This window comes from Coturnix japonica, chromosome 2 (genome assembly GCF_001577835.2).
Source record: "Coturnix japonica isolate 7356 chromosome 2, Coturnix japonica 2.1, whole genome shotgun sequence".
NCBI lineage: Eukaryota > Metazoa > Chordata > Aves > Galliformes > Phasianidae > Coturnix > Coturnix japonica.
In genome coordinates this window covers 130,942,695-130,967,271 of record NC_029517.1, presented here as the reverse complement: position 1 = coordinate 130,967,271, position 24,577 = coordinate 130,942,695, and the positions used below count along the sequence as shown (strand labels likewise).

Here is a 24,577-nt window from a genome sequence, read left to right as displayed (position 1 = left end):
TTGGGAGTAAATATTATATACTATAATGGTATTGTGTTGCTGCTTTCAGAATTTTTTAAAACATCATTTTGCAGATAATTCATTGCCCTTTCTATTTTATTTTGCTTGCTTCAAATAGAAGCATCTAACAAGTTTCCCAACTCAGTCTGTTAGTTTTTATAGCAAAACTAGTTATTGTTAAAGTTTTGAATAATGTACAGAGCATGATGAAGGAGCTGATTATATAAACTAGGAGAAACAATGCTTCTCAGCAGCACTTGTAGAGAAGAACAGCAACATGCATAAGATATGAAAGCAATAACGCACTCAGCCAAAGCTCTCTGACAAGCAATACCGAAGCCTCAGCTGAAAGTGAACTGCTTTGTATCATCCAGGTAGACAGAGATGGCACAGAACTGCCTTTGGCTAGCAAGTGAGTAATGTCCTATTTTAAGGAATTCTAAGCAGGCAATATGATCTCTGGGGTATTGTATCTGGGTAATGGAGTGAAGCTGGATTAAAACCAGTTTTTCAGCCAGGTAAAAACCTGAGCTGAATCAAGTGCCTTATCTAGAAGTGTGTTCAGAACTGCTGGGCCTGAGATGTCATAATGAATCAGAGAATCTAAATGGTCTGCAAGGTTTGGAATGAGGTGTGAGCATGGAGCTGAAGGTAAGAGTCCAGGTCTTGTTGGAAGCTGTGACATGAGCATGGGCTGAGTTCAGCCTGGTTGGATGATCATCAGATCAGAAGCGGAAGTTGAAACTGCTGCCAAAGAAGTCAGGCAAAAGCATGACAAAAAATCCAAAGTTGTGGTGAATTAGGTATTTGCTAATAGGAATCATGCCTCATTCTCTTCATTGCAATGTAAATAAAAAGCAGTGAGGGTCATTTGAAATACAGCACGGGTCTAATAGACAATAATGATGTGGGCATTCTGAATTTATCTTGATGAGATTTTGGTAATCCTTGTTAAAACTGTGGAATGGGAGAGGCAGGGATTAAGTTGGAGAGCATTGGAAACTGATTGCGGAAATGAATTTGAAATAGTAAAGTAACATGCAGTGATTTCAGACCTAGGCATGGAGATTGTGTTTGGGAAGATCAAGAGTAGAGATTTCTTAGGTTGGAAACAGTTGTGTTATAAGGAAAAAATTGAATTTACTTGAAATGGAGAAAGAATTCAAAGAAAGAGTTGAGAAGGTTGGAAAAGGAGTCTATGAAATAGGAAGGGCAGTGCTGCTGGAACAGCTGGAGGAAGGAGAGGGGAGTAGAGTAGAGTTCGTCATAGTGAGTGCATAAAAAAACAGCACTCCTCTCGTACTGTGTGTGAGCAAGTGAACCACAGGGAGAGTTACTCTCGTAGCCTCTCCAGTTCTCTGTAGTAAAAATATTCTCTCTGGGCTGCAGATTCCCATCTACGTAAACTAGAAGACCAGGTTTTGTTTGTGTGGTTTTGTTTGTCTGCCTTCTTACGCTGTATGTTCCTCAGGGTAATTCTGAGTCATCTTGAAGACCTTGGTCTGCAAAAGCAATAAAACAGCTTTCTTGTTTATAAAATAAAGGTTCAATTTTGCATGGTGGGCAAGAATAGAGATTATATTTGACAGTTTCAATATTTTGATTTCACACCGTGCCTTATTCTGAATTGCATCTGTCAAGGTAAAGGAAAGGTTTGCTCCTACAGAGAGTATTATCTGTAAGGTTTGATAGTCTTATTATGCTGCTCAGTAAATTTGTGTGTTTGTCGTCCTCTTTGTCTTCAGAGAGCAAAGAGTCAGTTTTATTTTGGGTATGATTAAAAAAGGAAGAATCAATAAGAAGTGAAATGGTTGTAAGCCACATAAATCCTGATTTTGATGGAGAGATGTATTACACATTCTACCTTTTTTTGGTTACCTAGTGGAATGAAAGAGCTGGAAGTTACTATGTGTGAATAAAAAGAAAAGCTGTATTATCCAACCCGCACAAGACTATGATGATACTATGATAATATATTATAAAGTATGTATTATAAAGTGTATTATAATGATTTGAGAGATTTAATGTTATGGGTACAAGGCCTGCCATTTTCTGCTTGTGCTCAATGGCAGTAATTAATTTAAAAATAACTTGTTTTGAGAATATTGGCATAACCTCAGAAAACTGTTTGAGTTGCCTTGCTAATTTGCTCATTATTTCTATTGTTTTGTACTTTTACATTTGAGATCACTTTATTAATACTTAATGTAGTGGTTTGAGATAAAGTAACAATGAGACAGGTCAGGGATAGCTGTTGTAAAGGCAGGATACAAATTAATTACTGTGACATTATTTATACTCTTCAAACCTCTTCAGGCCAATAAAGGTTCTTTCAAGTTTCTTATTATGGAGTCTTGTAAAGGTCCTTGGAACTGGATGATCTTCAAGGTCCTTTCCAACTCAAACCATTCTAAGATTCTATGAAATTCACATCGTTTATGTATAAAAGAATACTAGATGGTTACTTGTATGTTGAAACATTAAATAGGGCTTAAGAGTTTGAATTTCACTGAGAATCTTCTATAAAACAATAACTGAGGGCAAATGCAATGATACTGAAGTGATGGTTATTATTGATGTGATGCTAGAGTAAGGCCTGTATTGAGTGCCAAGTCAGTGATTTGAGATGCTACCCGAAGATAAACAACACTGAGCTTCAATGCACTAACTTCTATGACCTTCTCAAATAAAAAAGAGAATAGAAATTTTACTGTTGCAGCAAATTCTTCATCTATCTGAAGTTTAATGATGCATGTTTCATCTGAGCTATTTGCTGTATGGTGGTTATTTTTACCCATGTCTTCCTCTTTGTGTGATATTAGCACTTCAGGAGATTCCCATGAGAACACAGTTTGCTATTCATTGCATGCTCTGTACAGAATGTTTGTTGTTGATACAGAACGTTGTTGAGTAAATTGCCAACCTCTAACAAAACTTGCCTTCACGTTACATGTTCATTTGTCCCTGGTTGCTCAAGTGCTAAATTCTGCAGCTTATGTCCATCAGATGTACTCAGGATGCTGTTCTCAGATGCTCACATGGTAAATGTGTTGTATCTGCCTCCGTCACTTTGGGGTGCATTGGGTAGCATGTATAAAGGTCAGCATTAGAGAATCCCTTAGTGTTTCCTTTCTTTGTCCCGCCGCCCCCCCGCCCCCCCCTCTTCCCCTCTCTCTCTCTCTCACTTCTTCCCCAGCTTAACCTGTTTCCCTTTCCCCCCTCCTTCTTTAACAACTCCCCATCTCAAATGAAGAGATTTCTGATGCAGAACAAGATTTTGCTTTTACCCCTTCCATCCTTTCAGGTGATATTTTCTGTTGAAGTTGTGAATAACCAAAGGTTGGAGATTTCCTTACAGTGAATTCTTTTCTTTTTTTTTTTTTGGTGAAATTAATTGAAACAACAGCATGAAATGCCTGTACAAGAAAACTTTCAGTTCTTCTGAGTGCAGAGATAATGAGCAGGAGATGATCCCCCAGGTTCTTGTGTACAGTTCCCTTCCAATGTGCTAAGAGTTTCTGAGCTAACTAGACCTTATGCAAGCAATCTCTCAAGTATTTAAATGTAAAAAAACCCCAACAAAATCAATGCAGCTCTGCATAACTTCACCTGATAAATAGAAATGCTCTTCTTTCACAGAAGGCGTAATATTTATTTCTGTAAAGCAGTCTCTTGGTCTGTGTTATTCAGCCCTAATAATCTTCAGAAATATTTATTATCTACTGAAGATTTTTTCTTTTTCCCCTTTGCTTTATAATTATTTCTCAGTAAGCCTAACTTGGAACCAGGAGCTAAGAGGACTGTTGTTGTATGATAACCTTCAGACAGGCTTTTTGCCCTTTGGTCTTCCTAAATACTTTGAAGGCAGAAGAGGTACTTTTTATAATAAGGCTGCAGAATCATGCACATAATCACACACCACACAGAGACTACACAGCGGCTCTGAGCAACCTGTTCCTAACCACAACAAAAACGGCTTCTTCTGTGTTTAGAGGGATTTTTCTTTATCTGGGTTTGTGCCCCCTACTTTTCATCCTAGTGCTGGGTGCCACTGAGAAGAGCCTGACTCCATCTATTCTGTCTTCATCAATCCCTATTCACTTCAGGTATTTATTCCCAGGGATACAGTTCTCTTAATTGTTTTTTTCTTCTAGGGCTTCAAACTGAACCTCTGGCTCAAGGATTTTCTCTGTGCATATAGAATGATGCAATGAAGCCATAACATCTCTGACATTTTTGAAACGTAGCAAATAGTGATGCAATAGGTCTTTACTTCAAGATGCCACCATATTTACTTTAAAAAAAGTAATACAAAATGTTTAAGAACTTTTCATTAGAATACGTAAGGAATGACTGGTTGTTGTGTTGAGAGACATGGTTTAGTGGGAGCTATTGGTAATAGGTGAACGATTAGACTGGATGATCTTTTAGGTCTTTTCCAACCTTGGTGATTTTGTGATTCTATGAAGAAGCATCTCCTTGTCAAGAATCTAAATATAGGCAACTTCAAAACCACTATCAGTGGTTATCAGTATTTCAGTTAAAGTTTCCAGTTTATAAGAATATCTTTCCTTGCAGCAAGCACTGCAGAATTCTGACCAGGTTTTCAGTACAGGTAATTCAGCTGTAATTGGGTAATGCTTTAAAGCTTGCCTATGGGTTACTCCGACTTAAATATCCAGAGACAATATTTGAATACCTTTTTTCCCCTCACTTCTGGTAGCGTTGCTTTAATCTCTTCTGATGTTTGATGGGTGTTCTACTAACGAAGAAAAGAAGGGAAAATTTTGAAGTCTTGGGGAAAATGTTTTCTGAGTTTCAGTTAGCAGGAAATCAATTCAGCTGTCCTGCTGCTGTCCCTAATTAGATAAGTATTCTACAGAGCAGGAGTAATTTATCTCTATTGCATCAGGAAGACAGATATGTTTGAAAATATATTTGCTCTTTTCAGTACTTTGATACAATTTCCTGCATAAATTCATCAATTATCATTATTATTTTTTTTAATAAGCAGTCATTTTACTTGAAATAATATCTTAATCATTAAGGAAGAAGTACACATTTTGATCAGGTGTTATTAAGGAGATGCTGTAGATGCTTTCTGTTCTGAAATACGCCGGAAGAATTTTGTCATTATGCAGTAAACAACCTGATTTGTTTGACATGCAACAGTGTTTGACTGTATTGCCTTTCTTCATGGATTCAACAGCCAAATTGCCCTGATTTAACTTAATACCTAATTGTTAAGACATTTTGTGATTTGTATGATTAGGCTCTTCATTCATCCAGCTGAAGGAAGATTCTTAAAACACAGAGAAAAAAAAATGGCTGTTATAGTGCTCATAAATTGTTTCAGGTTGTATTACCCAAACTTAACAAATCTTATCAGGAACAACAAAACTGAAAATCAGATATAATTACTGGGGAAAGAAATCTGTCTCTACGTAGTTTCAGCTAAAAATGGGAAAGAACCTCAGGACATCATAGTGGTGAATCTATTTTTAAAAGAGAGCATTGCTATTTAATGAAATGCTGACTCCAGGGAACACAGTAAAGAATAATCAGAGGCACTTATCACCTTTGACAGGCTGCAGTGTTACGGCTTTGTTGGAGCCCATGCCTTCGTATTTCAGTAATCAAATTCTTTCTGTACCCATTTTTAGGGAAAATATTAATGTTCAAAGGAAAGCACACTAAGAAAAAGTACAACTGGATGGATTGGATGAATGCCTGACATATCAGATTAGAAATATTTAGACTTTTGAAACCAGAGGTTCTAATCCCAAGAAGACTGACATAGTTCTTCATCTTTTGTGTGTCAACTCAATGCATTGACGTCTCCAAATTGTCATATCAGCTTACATGTGTTCAGAGCCCACTTACTGATTTTCTTAGGATGTTTTTCCAGGGCTACAATTAGGAGCTTTGTGTCTTCTGATACACTGTTCTACCAAGTGTTTACCTGCAACAGCCAAGAAAAGAACATTTTGAGGGAAATCTGAGCCTCAGCCAGCGTTACTGTTTTCATTATACTTTTAAACTCCATGAAATAACATGAAATATATAAAAGTACAGGTTGTGCAGTGATAAGGTGAATTTCCTTTTCACCAAGATCTTTGCATTTAATAGTACTATGTTAAGTAATAAAAAGTTAATGAAGGGAAAGTGTGATGTATAAGGTACCGGAACAGTAACAGCTTCACCATGTAATTACTTGGATTTTGTCTTTTATTCTTTTTGTTCTCTCACCCCTTGAGTGGGATGAGAGAATCTTGTCTTGGAATCTCGTAAAATAGCTTGCTTCTTCTGCATACTTCATTTGATCAGTCTAGGATCCTTTAGTATTTTTTAGCTAATACAATGTGGCTGCGGAAACAGTGCTTTGTAGCAACTATGTCTGTTCTCTTTGTATGCCATGTGCTTTTTTTTTAATCAAAATAGGTTCCTTTTATTTTTTTTTTTTCTTTGAAGGGTTGCCCCTTGTACACTTTCCAAGAAGGATCACTGCATTTCCAATAACCTGTCACCAAATTCCTTCACTTCTCCTGTGTTTCAGGAATGAACTAATGCAATTGATACTTGTGAGCCCCTCCTGAAAGTCTTCATCCTTCACCACTTTAACATTTCAGTTGCATTTCTAAAGTTTCCTTCTAGACTTCTGCTTTACTTGTGTTGAGCTCAAAATAATAATAAGCAACATCCAGTTTTGGATGGGGACTTTGAAGCTTTTTGTCTTTTGAGGGTCTCCCTTCCTTCAGTCTGTTTTTACAACTTGAGTAAGTCTCTCTTTTTTATGTCTGATCCTGGAGCACCTCGATTTTCTTTAACCTCTTTTCTAATGAAAAAGAGGAGAAAACGTCTTCAGAATACATTATTTTGAGGAAGGTCTGTCACCTTATCGCCCCGAAGTTATACATGGCAGGGTTTGGAGCTGAGTGTAACCGAACAGCCTTTGTAAGCCACAGTCTGCCCTGGTGGTGCTTAGGGCAGCGAGTAGAGTGGTGCTCAGTTGTACAATTCCAGGGAAATCTCAATCTTTCCCTGGAGCCTGCACTAAAAATTCCAATATTTCTCAGCAGCATCATCACAACTTTTTCTTGGTAATACAGTTCCCTTAATAAAAAGGCCCCTTGAGATATCCAGCATTATTCCCATCACTAACAAGTTCCATATCATGTAACTACTGCTACTACTACTGGCCAATGTGCTGAATTAAGGCAGATGAAGGTCATTATTTGTCACGGTTTGAGGCAGGAGCCATATCTTGCAGCCTAGATACCATTTCTTCCAGTCTGACAAAATACTCTGATGACAAGAAACCTTACTGTGGAAGAGCTGGAGAACAGGGAGATGCAGTTCCCCAGTTCCCTGCTCTCCATGAGTGCCTATGAGGCTTGAACAGGCTTTGCAAAAACTGTCATTTGTTTTGTGAATCTTTAATGAAGCTGCAGCAAGGAGCTTTATAATGACAAGGCAGGGACTTAACTTTCCTTACCTTCTTTGGTTGCAGTTGTTGATACACACTAATAATTGTCATCCACCCTTAGCTCTCTTTGCAACAAGAACAACTGCTTTGCCCGTGTACTATTTTCCATACTTTCCAGAGATTATTCCTCATGAAAGCCCATTTAGTGACCCTTCTAAATGTGTTCTGAAGTAGGTTTCCTCTCATCTTAGAAGAATGGAGTTTTAGTGCTGCTGGAAATAGAGAAATAGAGCAGCTTTTATGGTTCAAGTTCCATGTGGTAACTACTGCTGAAATATAATTTACTGTGATGAAAACTGATTTGCTTCTGTGCATCTTCTGGGGGTGAGCTTTTTGTATTTCCTGTATTTTATGTAAATATCCAGGTGCTGTATAGGTCAAGACCACTGCCAGCAAAAGGATGTACAGTTTGGATTTAAGTTGCTTTAAGGCCTTTCATGGGGGCCTGTGTACTAGTAGGTACACACACTTTGAGTAAAGTAGAGTAATTTTTTATCATTACCTAAAACAAGCACAAAGATTCCTAGAAATGATTGCACTGCTATTTCATGTACTCGAGTTAATTTGAGCCATGCTTTTTGTTTGATGAGACACAGCCAGCATCTGCAGAGAGGAGCCTTTCATCTTCATCCCCTACACTGTTAGGTTTTGTCTTGGTTGGGGCACAAAGTCTCTGGTGCTTTTTAGTGTGTTGGAGCTTTGGGAAGTGTTAGAGGTGCTGATGAGTGTTCATAGCACTGTGTGATATGTAGTCAGGAAACCAGTGCAAAATGAGGCACAAAGTGATTTGGTTTGAGTAGTTATTCCTTTTTGGCTTCTCAATAAACTTTAATGCTGGAGGTAAATTCTTCTTGTTACTTTCCAGAACTGAATGTGTCTAGCATTTCATTTGTGTTGAATATCAACCAGAAATATGAATGCTGTGGGTGCTACAGCAGCTCATGCCAGATAATGTATGTTCCTAATCCACTGATTGTAATGATGAATGCCTTTCCCCAGTTCCAACTACTACTAAAAATATCTCAGGAAGAAGGCATTGAAACTGATGAAATAATTGTATCCATATTATCATGACTACATTTGCAGGAGCTGCTTGGTCTTTTGAGTTATGAAACTGTCCCAGAGCTCAGATCAAAAGTCTGTGGTGTGGAGAGCATCGCTGTGCTTAACTGAGTGGCTGACCGAGGCATGGTAAATTTACTGCAACCTGGCTAGACAGATTTCCATTGACAGCAGGAAATGATACCGTTTGTTCTTGAGGGTGGTGGAGAGGCCAGATCTTTGTGGAGTTGACTGCAAACACTTTGGGACCTGCAGGTTTAAAAGTCTGCAGATGTTTTCATTTCATCAGTCTCGTTTTTGATGTTGAATTTAGTCTGGATGCTGAGAGAAACTGAAGGAGGTGAGGGAGATGTGCCATCCTTTGGGATTAATCTTCAAGCAGTGTGTAGGTGGGTCAGGGCAGCAGTGAGGTGTTAAGTGATCTGGTAACTCTCAGGCTAAAAACTGCCTTATATCGTGAACACAACCAATATGAAAGCACTGAAGTAGACTGAGACATCTTAAAAGAGCTTGAACTTTTTGGTGAATAACCATCCTTTTCCATATCTATTAATATTTAACACTGTTTGGCCACTGGAGTGGAAGAGCACGATAAAGGGTTTCATTATCATTTGGAACATGTATTATCTATGGAAATGTTAACTGAATTTTAATTACTTGTCCAAATGCTGACTTGCCTTTGCACTTCCTTCTCTTTGGGGCATAGCAGAGTCTTTGAAAATGCTTATTATTGATAATGATGAGTGGGATGAAGATTATAAACATTAATAATCTGTGTGTTGGAGATTAGAAGACTGAAAGGGAGAAAGTAAGTAAATGATGAACTCAAGAAATCTGATTTGGAATTACTGACCTCCAAGTAAAGAATATAAGTGCACATTAAACAATGGATCATTATTCCCAGGATTAACTTAGTTTAGATAATGAGGATCTATAGGCATGGCTAAAGTTTTGTCTGAACATTTGTCTCTATATTTGAGAAATACGTTACAAAAAAAAAAATAAAAAAAAAATCAGTTATTAATAGAAGCAGGATGGAGAATGTATTGTTCCTTCAGTGAAGTGAAAAGGATTAAAACTCAATGTTTTTGCATTGTGAGATCGCTAAGCCTACATCTCCTAAAGCTGTGACACAACAGAATGATTTCTTTTTTAGAAATATACAATAACACTGCAAAAAATTTTAGCCATTGAAAAGAAACTGCATTATTCAACGCACTGAACTTTGGAAGATGTGGGAGTGAAAGAATGCAGCAACATATGTAGATTTAGTAAATATTTTATAAATATTACTCCCTCCTGCAGCAAAGAGCATATAATTAAAAACTTCAGTGCGCATACAAATCTGTAGGATTTTTTCCCACTATATATTTGATAAGAGTTATTGTTGAAAGTGTTGTTGTCCTGTTTTCTTCATTTAAAGATAGGCGTCCATATGCAGCATTCTTAAAATCAGGAGATGAAGTCCTATTGGTTTTCTTACTTGTAAAGTACTGAAGTAAACTTAAAGAATGAAGTTTGAAGTCTTTGAGATGTTTTTGAGAATATCCATAGGCTTAAATAACGAGCTGTCCTATGTTCTACAAGAAATACTCCAATAGAATCATGTGTGTTGGAAGGTACCTTTAAAGGCCATCAAGTCCAACCCCCCGGGAACGAGCAGGGATACAGTTATATCTGGTTGCTTAGAGTCCCATCCTGACTGACCTTCAGTGTCTCCAAGAGGCATCCACTGCTTCCCTGAAAAATCAATTCCAGTGCTTCACTACCTTTGTAGTATAAAATTTTTCCTTTTATCTGACCTAAATCTCTCTTTAACTTTGAAGCCATTTATTCATTAGTCATGAGTAGCCTTTACCCCGTCTTACCTTACAGCAGCTCCAACCAACAGCATCAGGCACAATAGGTACACTGTACTTCAGCTGTAATTCCTTTTTTCCTCCCTCAGTCTATTGCTGGAGAGCATATCTTAAGGTATTCATCGTTAGCTGATTAATTCAGCTATTGCCTGTATTCCTTCAGAATGCACAGGTGGAGGACTGAACATAGTAAAGAATATATATTTGTGACCACTCTGCTATGAAATGGAAAACTGCATGAAAGAGACTTGCAAGCCCTGATAAAATCACTACAAATGGGTGTTTAATAGGCAATGATTATATGTACACAGGCTTGATGTGGAATTTATATCTAGACAAGGAGCATGCTTGCGTCAGTGCTCCTTAATGTTGTTTCCCAGGGTATTCTATGTGTTTTCAAGTCACCTTCTTTCTTGTATTCTCTCCTGTGTTTTTCTGGGAGGTCTTCTCTGTAAAGTGTTGGTCATCTGTAATTTTGTGAGTTTCTTGTCTTCCATCTAGTGTCTTTGCAGGCTGGACTCCTGTACAGTGATATTTTCAGGCACACAGTGACATTAGGCAGTTGGTTACGTCTGTACCGCTTGTCCTGAATACTTGAATCCAGGCTGACCAAAACAGGTCCCAGTTTCTGTCTTTTGCATTGCATCTTGTTGATGGCAGTCCTGACAACAGCTGCACAAACTCATTTTGTTTTGATCCCTCGGACATAAGAACAAACAGTAAGCATGTAAAAAATGTTAGCATTTCTAAGAAACTGTGTTTTTTGTTTCTGTGATACCAAGAGGTTGCTTTTTTTCTAGGGCAATTTAGATCACGTGCCTCTGCCATTTTCTACACGTCCACACTGTTCAATTGAGAAAGCAAATCACAGTATTTCCTTTCAATGTCATTCATTTTAGTTTGTGCACATTTAAGAGCTAAACAATGTGACATTTCCCATAATGAAATGATGATAATGATTTCACCAGGGTTTCTAAGCCTACTTAGCAAATTAATTCCAATGGGACAGGAACTTTCTCAGACAGAAGGTCAAAGATTTACTATTAAAATGATATTGACTGAAGATATATAATACACAAAGATAAAGTTTGCTATTAGGAACTACTTGAAGGTAAATGTTAGTTTGACTTGGCTTATAGAGGCTGTCGTAAGTTCCTGAAGGCATTTGCCCATTCATTTGCAGAAGGATCGCACAATTAATTCCGTTCCAAAGAAGCAATTCCGCATAAAGTTGTTATTACATAGCTGATATTCAGATTATCAGTTTTATAAACAATTAAAGGTTTAAACGAACTAAATCCTATTGGTTTGTTTAAATGAATTAAATCCTATTGCATTGTTCTCAGAATGGAGTGATGATGCTTTGGTTTTTGGCTGCTTTAGGCACTTCAGAATTTGAGAAAGTACTGCGGGGAGAAGGGTGCATTGCTCCTCTGGCTGCTGTAGCTCTGGGGCATCACCTATATGTCCCTTTTGGAGTACATTTTGACCATAATTTGCCCTCTTCCAAGGGCTGGGGCAAAGCACCTGCACAGTATCTCAAGTCTGGACAGCGGGCACTGATGAGCCAGAACCTTCAATGAGCAATAGTTTGCTTAGTGCAGTGGTTTGAGAGGAAGGACCTGAAGCCTTGTAAAGGGGCATTGATTTCACTGTTGTTTTTTCCACCGTTATGTTACTCTTTTTGATGATGTCCATGATTGCACACCAAAGCTATCATCCCTATTTATCGTCAGTCGTACTGCAGTCCGCAATTAAGGTGCTGACTTGATTTAGCGATTTCCTACAACCTGTGCCTAAGTGGAAACTTCTGTGAGAGAACAGTTTGGTTGGAGAAAACGTGTGGATGCATATTTAAAGGGTATTACAGCTAGAGAAAAAAACCCACGAGAAAAACAACAAAAAAAACCCAACCACCTTACACTTTATGACTCTGTACTCAATTACGCGTTATTAGAGTCTGTCACTTGTGAATGTGGGCTGCTATTTAGCCCATTCCTTAACATCTGGAAATAAATTCATTTACAGTTGAGATTTGTTTTTTTTTTTTTTTTTTCCTTTTAATATCAAAACTCTTCATGTGCTGTTTTAGTGGCATGTCATACAATGTGTCATGTGCTGATTAAAGTGGAATTTTGTCCTTTTTGGGAAATTATTCTAATGCAGTCTAGTCAAAGAATTTCGTTTAATTACATGTGTAATACAACTTTCTGCCTTTTACTTAATTGGTCTCGCCTACGTTGTTTCTGCCTATTAGATGATAATTTAGCAATTTCCAATTTGTATATCCCTGAGGGAGGCTCAATGGGAATCAATGGGAATAGAAAATCTTTGTGGCTTTCTTCCTCAATTTGCTGCTTGATGGCGTCTCCTTTCTAGTAGAATGGGTGAAGTGAAATGGAGAATAATAAGCAGCAAAAAAGGAAATCCTTTCTATAAAAAGCTTACGTTCAGAACAAAGCAAACCATGCAATATTTTCCACACTTCTCATTTATCCTTATTATTCACATTTACTGTTTTCCAAGAGGGTGGATGAAGCAATTTTTACATGATGCATCTAAAATGGCAGGCTTGGACAGGATTTTATTTGCATTGTATATAATGGGGCAGATCGCACATGTAGTTACTCAGTGATAAGCAAATGCTTAATCTAAAAGCTGCTGGCTACCTTTACAACTGTAATTGTTTTGTACGTGCATGCTGCATTATATGCTTATTATGTATAAACCCAATGCTAATTATATATAGATTGTGTAATTATATAACAACGTGAATTAACACATCAGGAGCATAGGGGGCTCATTAGCTGTGGATGAAAAGGTTTGAAAAACAGCTACAAAATTCTGGGGTGCAATTGGTCTGCTATTACTAGCCTGTCTGTTTGGGCTCCCTGAGCCGCTCCTCATAAGGCTTGTGCTGCAGACCCCTCACCAGTATTTTAGCTCATAAAATAGAGATATGGAAGAGTGAAAAGGCTTTCTAAATTTCTTGGTGAAAAAGTAATGCTGAAAAAATCTTTACTTTGGTGTTTATGTATATCAACATATTACCAGCATACCCAGATAACACCAACGTTATTTTGTTTAAAATAATTGTTCTTCAATTAATTTAAATGCGTATTTCAAGCTGGATATTTTTGAACTCAACCAAAACCATTCTATGATTCTGTGAAGCTTTATTTCAAGCAAGCATGAAGAAAGTAGATGAAAAATTGCATGGCTTCTGAACCATGATATAGTATTCCTCACTCTCTTAAAAAGTCATGAAAATTGTGAAAAAGCTTAATAGCATAATTAAAATGATGCCTTTGATGAACTCTCAGTTGAAATGGAGAAGAGCAAAAGATGTAGGTTTGGAATGTTGGTTTCACTGCCTTTTCCAATTGGAGCTCCATCTCATAGCAGTTGAGTTCTGGACAAAATAGAGAAGTAAGTTAGCGTTGTGCTCATTTTCTAACATACAAGTAAAGCAAATGATACAACGCATGTAGGGTAAAATGCGCAGAGGTAAACAGATGTAAGCAGGGTGAGATTCAAGCGAAGGCAATCCCAGTGCTGTGTGTTGCTGAAGCCAGATCCAAGGCTACTTAAGGCTGAGTGATATTAGCAATAGAAGCAGTGCCTTGTTTATAAAACATTATCTCCTGGGCAGAGGGGAAATGCTTTCAGGCTAGGACATAAACATTCATTAACAGTCTAACTGTTGATGAGAACTGATAAGAGCAGTGTAGTCTTGCAGGCTGCTGCAGTGCACAGTGGTTGATTTCTTTTCTAAAAATAGCTTTCTTTCTAAGTTTGCTTCTGAACGAACATTTAGTCCAACCAGTTAATGATCTGGTGGAGAAAATATATGTATGCGCTGTGTTTTTCTGGGAAAAAATATTGTTCAATTATTAAGTTTGTGTGTTTGTGAGTGTAAGATAGGCTTAATTGTTATTAACAGTGCTGAGCAGTTGGCCACTGTGACCTGCAGACCTCCACAACTGGAATCTGGAACAGTAAGATTTAGGGATTTAATGAGCGTATTTATTACCTGTTAAAAGTTAGAAAATCAGCTTCGTGGGTCAGAACACATAGACCAGGGAGCTGTGGTGAGACCTTTGCTATTGTACTGATGGTTTGTTTTCCTGAAGTATGATGTCTTGATTTGTCCCCAGTCTTTGATTTTGGCAGGCTGGTATAAGCATGGATGGTAAGACTCAAAAAACCTTGGTTTTGGAACTTGAGTATCTCTGATATTTGTTTACATACCACGGAAATCACTGGGTTTGTGGCAAAGTAAAGGTTTTGATATCTGTCGTCTGGGCTAACTTCCATAAAAGAACCTTCAAAGGACTTTCAGAAGAGCCTTTTGTACAGCTGTTATTGATTTCTTAGGAAATCCTGAAAATGTGAAGGTCACACTTAGTGATCAACATACATAGGTTACACATCTAGAAAGGGAAACTGTTTGGTAAAGCAGTGACTTGGAAAAGAATTTGGTTATCATAGCAGTTCATTCCAGGATCAACTTCTACTGCAGAGCTTTGGGGACAAGGGCAAATGTTAGGTTTGTGTATAAAAAAAAGAAAGTAGAAAGTAAATGAATAATTCACTACATATATGAAGTCTACTTGTATCTTGAAGTGATAGTTCATTTTGGAAGGCGTACTCTGGCACACTGAGCATTCACACATTGTATTGTTTTGCCTCACAAATGCCAGAATTACTTTCTTTATGAAAATCTTGTCTGCAAAGCCATGTATTATTTCATGTTCTCTTGTATATCAGTAAGATGAACTGCTTCATGTGTGTGATTAGGGAGCATCCAAATGAGGGCAAAACGGATGAGGAACAGCTGAGATCCATGGGTTTTTTGGAGTTAAGTGAGCATTTGGACACTGCTCTCAGACATAGGGTTTGGATTTGGAGCATGGAGTCAGGAGTTGGACTCAGTGATCCTATTGGATCTCTTCCAATTGGGATGTTGCACGATGTCTTGATTGCTTGGATGCGTAGGCTGTTAAGATGTTTGTCTCTGAATTTGGTATGATTGGGATCTCACTATCTTCCCTGAAGATGACCTATAAGATGTGTGCAACGTGTTCATGCTTCCATATAAGAGAGACAATGCCATACACATGTTGATTCTTTGGAACTTTTTAAGCAAAGAGAGTTGGTATTCAAGATGTATCAAATTCAGGAGGCCAATATTCTGTATCCCCTATGGACTCAGGGCTAGAATGGCAAGTTTTCAGGACTTAGAATAATTTTTTTTTTGTTTCGTTTATCTTGCACACAATTCCATCCTTTTTAATTCATATGCATTTAATTTTGAGCCTTCTGCCGTATAACTGCAGTACTGAATTATGCAAATGAGTAACTGAATAATAATTTATTTTTCTGACTCTGTGATTATTAATATTCCCCTGTGAGGTGGGAGGTGCAGCGTGGAATTATTTTGAATAATGATAGGATGAAAATTCACCCCTAGTTCTGATTTGATAAATAAAGGGAGAATTTTCAACTCAGTCTTTAAATAGTATCATAGTTACACTTTTCTGCGTTTCTGAACTGATTCAACGACTGTTGGTTATCAGACTTCCAAAGTTGATGTATTTATGAAGTACGCTGTTGCCACCATTACTGGCTCTAAATTTCTTACTTCATTACGTAGCCAACGATTCTGCTCCATGGTGACTGCCGTAGGATCCTAATCGTTCGAATGGGAAAGCAAACAAGATTCAAGTTGAAGCTAATTGTTATTCCTCACAATTACCAGGTTATGTTTTTCAAATTCAGAGTTAGGAATTAAAAAGAGAGATTCGCAGCATGCACAGTATAATCTCACTTAAATAGGAGGCTTAAGGAGCTGACCCTCTCTTAACATGGTTCCATTTTCAGACATTACATTATATACAAGAGTGTTCTTTCCTGGTTTAACTTTTTATCATCTGGAATGGTGTGGATAAGTGTAAGCTGTTGAGTTTAACAGACTTCAGCACTATAGTTTCAGCTTTTATCTTCTCTTCAATTATTTTAAATAAATAATTAAGTTCTAAATGCAAATTTTTTTTTAATTTAATTGACCTTTCAAAGATTAATGGAAAAATTTATCTTTTGCTTGGCTTAGTTCAGATATTAAAGCAATCCTTTTTCTTTATGAAGTCAGCATTTGGCCAGGAGGAGATATCATTACTTAAGGGTCACTCGAGCCATTTATTTCTACAGTTGTATTTTGTTGTAACATATGACATCTAGATTGCATTTCTCAAGTACTGAAATATTTAGAAGCACAAGTATATGTTGATTTGGATGAGTTCATCGTGTTTGTTTGTTGATGCATACATATTAATCACACAAGGGGTTTGATTATTTAAGTCCTTCCTAGCCCTGAAATAATTATATACTCAGGTGTCACTACTCTGCCTTTTATTTTGTATCAGCTGCAGTATTTGTATTTATATGCAATTATTTATACCTGAAACATGATACTATGAGAATCAAGTGAGGATATTTTTGTTTCTTTTTCTTGGTTCATATGTTTATTTTCATAATTATTATTTCCTTCTTAAAGTGAGAAAAAATGGTATCGTCATCATTTGTAACACTTTCTGAAATTTAAGCTCATTGACAATACAAGGACATATTTGCCAGATAGATTAATATATATACATTCAAATATGTCACAGACCTGCATTGTCAGTGACATTATATATATGTATGTGTGTGTATGTATTTGGTGTTTTTCCTAAGTAATCCCAATCTAGTCTGGCTCTGTGTCCGTGTCCCTGCTGCCTCCCATATGTCAGGAGAACGGGCAGGAAGCATAAAGCATAATATTGAGTAACATCTCCAACTGCCTCATTTCAGCTTCATTATGGAAACAGCTTGCACACTCATCTGTGGGTGATAGTATTTAAATAGGTAGTTAGCCATGAGGAAGAGTTTTCGGGTTCTTGTTACATCCTTTCTTCCTAAAGATAATTGAATAAGGTCTAACTCTAGATTTCTATTCTTCCAAACAAAGCATCGATATTTTTCTTACTTAATGAAAGCTGAAATCTAGTTATATTAACCAGATTTTGCTGCTTTTCTTTTAATTTGACGTCTGCTTTTAACCCTGTTTTATTTAGTAAACATGATGTGTAACTTCATTACGTGCACTCATCGTATCACAAGAGCTGAGGACGTCAGAGGTGCAGGCAGCACTGTGGGGCAGGGGTGGGCATGGTCTGGCCATGCTAGTGAGACATTGGCACAGGCTGCCTGCGGAGGTGGTGTTGCCTCCGTCTCTGGGGGTGTAGATGTGACACTGTGGGACATGGTTTATTGGGCGAGGTAATTAGGCTTGATGATCCTAGTGGTCTTTTCCAACTTTAATGAACCTATGATTCATTCCTTGGGCAGCAGCATGGGCCCAGGGCAGAGGCAGCAGCCTGAACACGGCATGCATGCAACATTCCCTTACTTGCTTCTCCCTTTATTCGTTCTATCTGCTGCTTGCCACTTCCACAAAACTGTTGGGATTGCTTAATATTAACCAGGCCTGCTGTTGTGAAGAGGGATGTGTGCAGCGCTGGCTCAGGATTAGTCATGACGGCATTTGCAGCAACTTTTTTTTGTACATAAAGTCCTTTTTGTTGTGCAGTTTGTCACCAGGTCAGGGCAATATTTCATGTAAAGCTGTAACTCGTGTTATGAGAAGTGATGAAATGAACTGTCCGATATCTTAAATAGTTCTGTGCTGTTACTTTAACAAGACTTGAGATAACTGTCATTGAAATGGCTGCTGCACCGGTGGAAGGTTTGTCATATTTTTCCCTGTAAGCCATCCTGACAGGTGATGTGGGATGAGACCACGCAGACGTATCAGCATTGCCAACAAGCTGACCTTTTCCTCTTCGTTCCCTTAATTTGTATTTGAATAATTTGCATCCCTGTTCCAATGCTTCCCTGTCTGAGGAGCTGTCACAACGGCTGGGGCTCATTTCATGACAAAACCCAGGAGTTTCAAACCACAATTGTTTCATTATTCATGAAAACTTGTGTTACTTTATTCCTCCTCCCACGCAAGCAAGGTTAGCCGGAGAGAAACAAAACCTGCTTTGCATTTGCGGGATTGGCTATTAAATATTTTTACATAATGCAGTGTTTTTATACAAATAACTTATGATTTATTTAAAACACTTCCTGTAGAAGATTTGGACAGCTCCCCATGAGGCAGAGTGGGGTAAAATGGAACTCTGGTCCCCTTTCCTGAAGCAAGTATGTATTTAAGCTTTGGGGTTTAAAGATCTTGTAAGTCTTTCCTCAGATCTAAGTACTGTGAAGGGCAAAGAACTGGGTATGCATTTACCCTTGCACAGTGTGAGCCGTCGTTGTCAGAGCTGCCCACAGTAAATCGAATCCCTGTTTCAATCTCAATTGCCTTTCATTTTTCTTCTCTCTATTATAGAATTTCCTGATTCCTTTTGCAACAAGCAAGGACAAATAACGGGAGAAAAGAGGTGCAGAGGGCTCTTCACAGGAATCATAGGTTGTTGAGAAACCGTAGATGGAAGTGGAGAAAGACTTTAATGGCTCTAATATGTTTCATTTTCATCATCTTGGTGCAGAACACAGCGACAAAGTTGAGCGATGTTCAAGACACTGTTGTTCGCTGCCTTCTGCTTTGTGCTGCTTTTGGGATAAAACCAAAACCACCAAATGGATCTGTGCAGATCACTTAAAAATTATATATATATATATATATATATATTTGGTTATTGCAACCCAGTGCCCAGATTATCTGCTTGCTCTTCACATAAATTTTTTCAGCTGTTGGTCATCTATTCATTTCGTACCTCGCTGGTGAAATGCACTGTTTGAGGTAGGAACAATGATAGAATCATAGAATGGCCTGGGTTGAAAAGGACCACAATGATCATTGAGTTTCAACCACCCTGCTATGTGCAGGGTCGCCAACCGTCAGACCAGGTTGCCCAGAGCCACATCCAGCCTGGCCTTGAATGCCTCCAGGAATGGGGCATCCACAGATCCCATATTAGAAGTGAGGTGAAGAAGCTGTGTTTGTGTGGGGGAAAGCTTTAGGGATGAGTAACTGCTTCAGGCTAAGGTATTTATATTTTTATTTGATTTTTAGGTAAATCATTCCCATTTACTACACAGTGCATAGGCTGGAGAATAAATACTGAAGTAACAGCATTGACACAGAATGTAGAGAAAAAACTCCGTATTAATATTTTGAGTGCAAAAGGAAGCAGAATACTGATGGTGAAAAATGTTTATGTTTAAGTAGGAGTTTGGATTTATTTTTGTCATTCTACAGCTTGAGTGCAACTAACGTCTTGAAAAATGTTATTTATTTCTCTTTATTGTTTTCATATTTTCTGCCCACAGCTGTATTCATAATATTGCTTCCTCTGATATTTTCTCTGTAGTTCTCTCTTTTTCTCAGAGTTCTCACTTTCTAGAAGGTGGGTGCTCTGGGGGTGTTCTCCTTTCTTTTAAAGGTTGAGGTGTCACAATGCTAAATATGCTATGCAAAGTATAAATGAAATCAGTAAAAGCAGAAAAATTAGTAGTGGTCTGAGTACCAGGAGCCCTGTATGCTTATGTTGCCATGCCTTTGAGTTTAATACAAGTTATTTCAGAGCTGTACAAGTAAGTGTTGTTTAGCAGAATCTCGCCTGTATTCAAGAAGCTGATGTGAATTTGTTGCTGAGCATCTGGGGAAGAAAATGCATGCATGCATATTTAATTTCCAGAGGAAAAAAATACCATATTGCCAGTAATGATCCATTAACAGAAGAATGCAATCTTAATGCTGTCAATTAAATATTAAATATTGTTGGGCAGGAATGTTTTTCTAATATATCATTCACTTAGAAAAGTGTGGCATGGTAAATAATGAGCTGTTCTCTAGATCCAATGGGAGACGGATCCAATGGTTCACTGTTCATAAACTAAGATAATTTGTTGTTGAAATATGAATATAGGTAACTACGTATGAATATTTATATAAGAATTTAAGCCATACTCTGTGTGCAGTAGAAATTAATTACTGACTTTGCATCTGATCATGTGTCACTCAGCACAAAGCATCTTGGAAACAAAGCTCCCATTGCACCTGGTCTTCCATGTGTGCAAAACCCAGGAAACTGTACTGCCATTTGCAGATCAGTGGTTAAAAATCAATGAGAATTCAAGTTATTATTTTCAGACCTGATTTGGTTTTCTGTTTTTTCCTTAAATCCACACTACAAATTGTGTCCAGGTGTTTTTCATTACATTCTTTGTTCCTGGACTGATTCCTGCACTTTCTGTGATCTACTTTCAGCAGCTCAATTTAATTTTTTTATGTGCCCAGGACTTGATGGTCTTTGCATGCAAATGAAGAAATCATAATGATCTCTTGCTGAACAAAAAATAGCCAAGACAAAAACATCCCTTAGAGAGGAATAGATTGATGTCTTGGACTTCTTTGATTCTTCAATGTGAAGATGAGCAAAAATGCGATCAGCAGAGGAGGTGGCTTCTAGAAGCAGTAATTGTGCCACCTTTGTCTCAATGCTCTATTTTTGTGTTTTAATGATGAAGGAAGTCTTGGAACATTAATGGCTTCTCTTGAGATTTTTCTGGGGGTGATGTGTGATGGGCCTATGTAAATTCACCTTTCCACAGTAAACTTGTTAAGTTTCGGATGATGCCTTGTTTTTGTGTATATTTCCTCACTTTCTTTTGAGGTCAACATTTTCTATAGTTGGGCATTTTCTGTAATCTGGGCAGCCTGTTATAGCATTAGATATGGAGGTTGGCGGCCCTGCCTGTGGCAGGCAGTTGAAGCTTGATGATCCTTGAGGTCCCTTCCAACCCAAGCCATCCTATGGTTCTGTTAATTAATGATAATTATAGAAAATACCTTCTGGTCTGGTGGGATTTCAGAGCCCTTTCTTGTTGATTTCTCTTACTGCTGTTTTTCTTCTGGCAACGTTTGTAATATGTTTCTATCATCGATAGATGCGGAAATGCAGAAAGAGTCATAGCGATCCTGTGTATTTTGTGAAGTGCCCTTCTCACACCTCTGTTACACTGCAGGTGGCTTTAAAAAGCCGTAGCTTGGTCTTGTGTTTTCCTTAAGTGCAAAGTCATCTCAAGAGCAATATATTTTAATTCTTCCCTAATTATTTTTCTATTTCAGGCGATTCAGGAAATTAAAGCTGTTTTGGCAGCACAGTATATTAGATCTGCTATAACCACATTTCATGTGATGTGAGCTGCTCTAAATTGCCTTCCAAATTAGATTAGTGATTCTAGTTTAACATATAAGTATTTAGTATGCATTACAACATAATATATTTAATTTAATTTGCTTTTATGTCTCACCATACATTTAATAAAACAATTATTTAACCATTTGCTACTGATGAATTATACTACGGTATTGAAATTAATATTGCCTGTAGTTCATTAACATACATTAAGCGGGAAGCAGATATGTTCTTGAAGTCAAAGAGAAAGGTCATATTTGACACTTAGTACTGACATCATTTTGTCATTCTTTCGTGAGTTCTGTTAGGAGGAATTCCATGGAAAAGGTTGGAGATAGGAAAAGCAGGGAAGTGCACATGGCTTTCAATGCATGTAAATGTTTAGGTCAGGACACACTTTTGTACATAATATTTTATAAAGTTTTTATACTGAAAATCCTTTTTTTTCCCCCCCTTCTTTCTCTTTTTTTTTGCCTTTGCTACAGTATGGCTATCCAAGTTGACAAGTTCAATTTTGAGAGCTTCCCAGAATCCCCTGCAGATGGGACACAGTATGCGAATGCAAAGCAGCTGGAGGAAGAAAGACAGCAGGCAAAAGGTCTGGAAATTAACAGCAAGCTGGATATTTGCTGGAAAATTATATCCTTTCCTGAGTAATTGCTTTTAAAATACATAAATAGGTGCCCTATGACATTTTATTTAATAATTGAATTCACTTTATAACAGTGTTACTGAAAAGAAAAGTAATTGTAACTATGAACCTTAGAATAATTATAGACTGTTTAAGGTTAATTGTTTAGATGATGTCTGGATCTTACTATAATGGCTTTTTTTTTCTGAATCATCAAGACTTACTGAAACCCTGTGTGCTTTATCCGACATTTAGGGAACTGAGGAAGCATAGAAGTGATGAGAAGTGGTTTTATGGGGCCAAAATTCCCAACACTGTGTAAGTGAGTCATAAAGAGATACATGATGCTGGATTTAGAAGGTTTTCATATATTTAATTAAATTTTAGCAAATGAGAACATATTAGAATAGTTTCTTTCTATGTCTTTTTAACAGATGTAGTAATATATTTAATATTGAATAGCTGTCTTAAGGCTTAGAAAGGACTTCAGGATGACTTAGTCATCCTAAACATAAAATCCTTATAATAATTCTAAATGCAGTAATGTATTATGTTATTAATAATTAGAGTAAACATTAAACAGCTTTCAGGTGCCTTCAGTTTAGAGTTAGATGGTTCTATTTAACCATTCTATATTTATTTTATTCTATATTTAACCATTCTATAAATTCTATTAAGGCAATGGTTCCTTTTAAATTCCATGATTTCCATTAAAACTGTTAGGCTTTGTTTTCAGAAATAAACTCTTTCAGAACTGTCATCAGGGAAACATTCCCTGCAGCCAGCAGTCCCCCAAACCATGTGTTGATACTCAGCATCCTTTGGGACACTGATGGTTTTTTACTCAGATCATCCTCACATCTGCATGATGCCAGGAATAGAGAAAAGAGTGGCAATCAAATCATGGTTTGTCCTTAGAGATGTCTTTTTGTGCTTGCATTTTATCAAGTGATCTGAAATGATTATTTTTTATTTTTTTTTTAATTCTTAATTATTAAAGCTGCACAAATCTGCACAAGATTAGTCAAAGGGAAGAAGCGTGATATAAATGAGATTCCTGGTGCCTATTTCCATCCAGATTCCCTAGGCAACATTTCAGAAAGAATTCCATTTATGCAAAAATGTCAGTATTTAACTGGAACTTGCTCAGAAGATTTTTCTGTTATAGAGAGATATAAATATTCTTTGATAGCATAGCTGAATTCTCATGTCAGAATTGAATGAGTAGTTGTAATAATTTTGTCAGGGTGTAAAACTACATCCTCATTCATTCCTGTTGCTGAGCAACACTGTTTACATATCTTCTGTGTTCTGTATTTAAACTCAGTTTTAATATTCAGGCTATCATGGCCTTATCATATAAGCCAATGCCTTAGAAAATTAAGAAAATAATACATTAACTCTGTTTGTTAGATTAACTGCAAGAATTAGTTTCAGTACTTTTAAGATTTGTTCTGAATGTTTTCTTTGTTCCTAGAATCAAAGCTGCTGTAATGTAAGGTACTGAATTATGTGTGTGTGCTTAAAAAATCTTGAAGAAACACGTGTTGTTTGGTATGCTTCGTGTCTCAATTAGAGTAAATCTTTCATAGAATCATTGAATCCTTAGAGTTAGAAAGGATCTTTAAAGGTCATTATGTCCAACTTCCCTGCAATGAACAGGGACATGCATAGCTACATCAGGTTGCCCAGGGTCTGATCCAGGCTCACCTTGAAATTCTCCAGGGCTGGAGTATCAACCACATCTCTGGGCAACCCGTGCGGGTGCCTCACCACTCTCTGTGAAAGACTTTCTCCTTACACCTAACCTAAATCTGCATTCTTTAAGCTTAAAACCATTTCCCCTTGTTCTGTCACCAGATGTACTGCTAAAGAGTCTGCCCTTTTCTGTAGCTCCTCATTAAATATTGAAAGGTCACTATCACGTCACCTCTGAGCCTTTTCTTCTCCAGGCTGAACAGCCCCAGCTCTCTCATATGGGGCTTTCATTTGGATTTGTTGAACCTCATGAGATTCACCTGGGCCCACTACTCAAGCCTGTCTAGGTCACCTCGGAATGGCATCCCATCCTTCTAGAGTGTTGACCGCACCGCACCACTTGATGTCATCAGCAGACTTGCTGAGGGTGCACTCAACCCCGCTGTCATTGTCACTGATGAAGATATTAAAGAGTATCAGTCTCAGCATTGCCCCTTGTGGGGGCAGAAAATCACTTGTCTTCTTCATCCAGAAACAGTTTACAAATAATTAGGATTTGTAGTTGTATCCATATATCTTTAGGAGCATC

At 37.5% G+C, this 24,577-nt stretch overlaps 1 protein-coding gene across 6 annotated transcripts in view; it reads left to right on the top strand.

The window, feature by feature from the left end:
* The window catches only part of TRAPPC9 (trafficking protein particle complex 9), a 407,093-nt gene that overhangs the window by 157,468 nt on the left and 225,048 nt on the right, over positions 1 to 24,577 (top strand). For all 6 annotated transcript variants that reach the window (XM_015856396.2, XM_015856397.2, XM_032442917.1 and 3 more), the window contains one exon: positions 22,145 to 22,298. In XM_015856396.2, the coding sequence (XP_015711882.1) occupies positions 22,145 to 22,298 (154 nt within the window). The remainder of the gene's footprint in view (positions 1 to 22,144; positions 22,299 to 24,577) is intronic.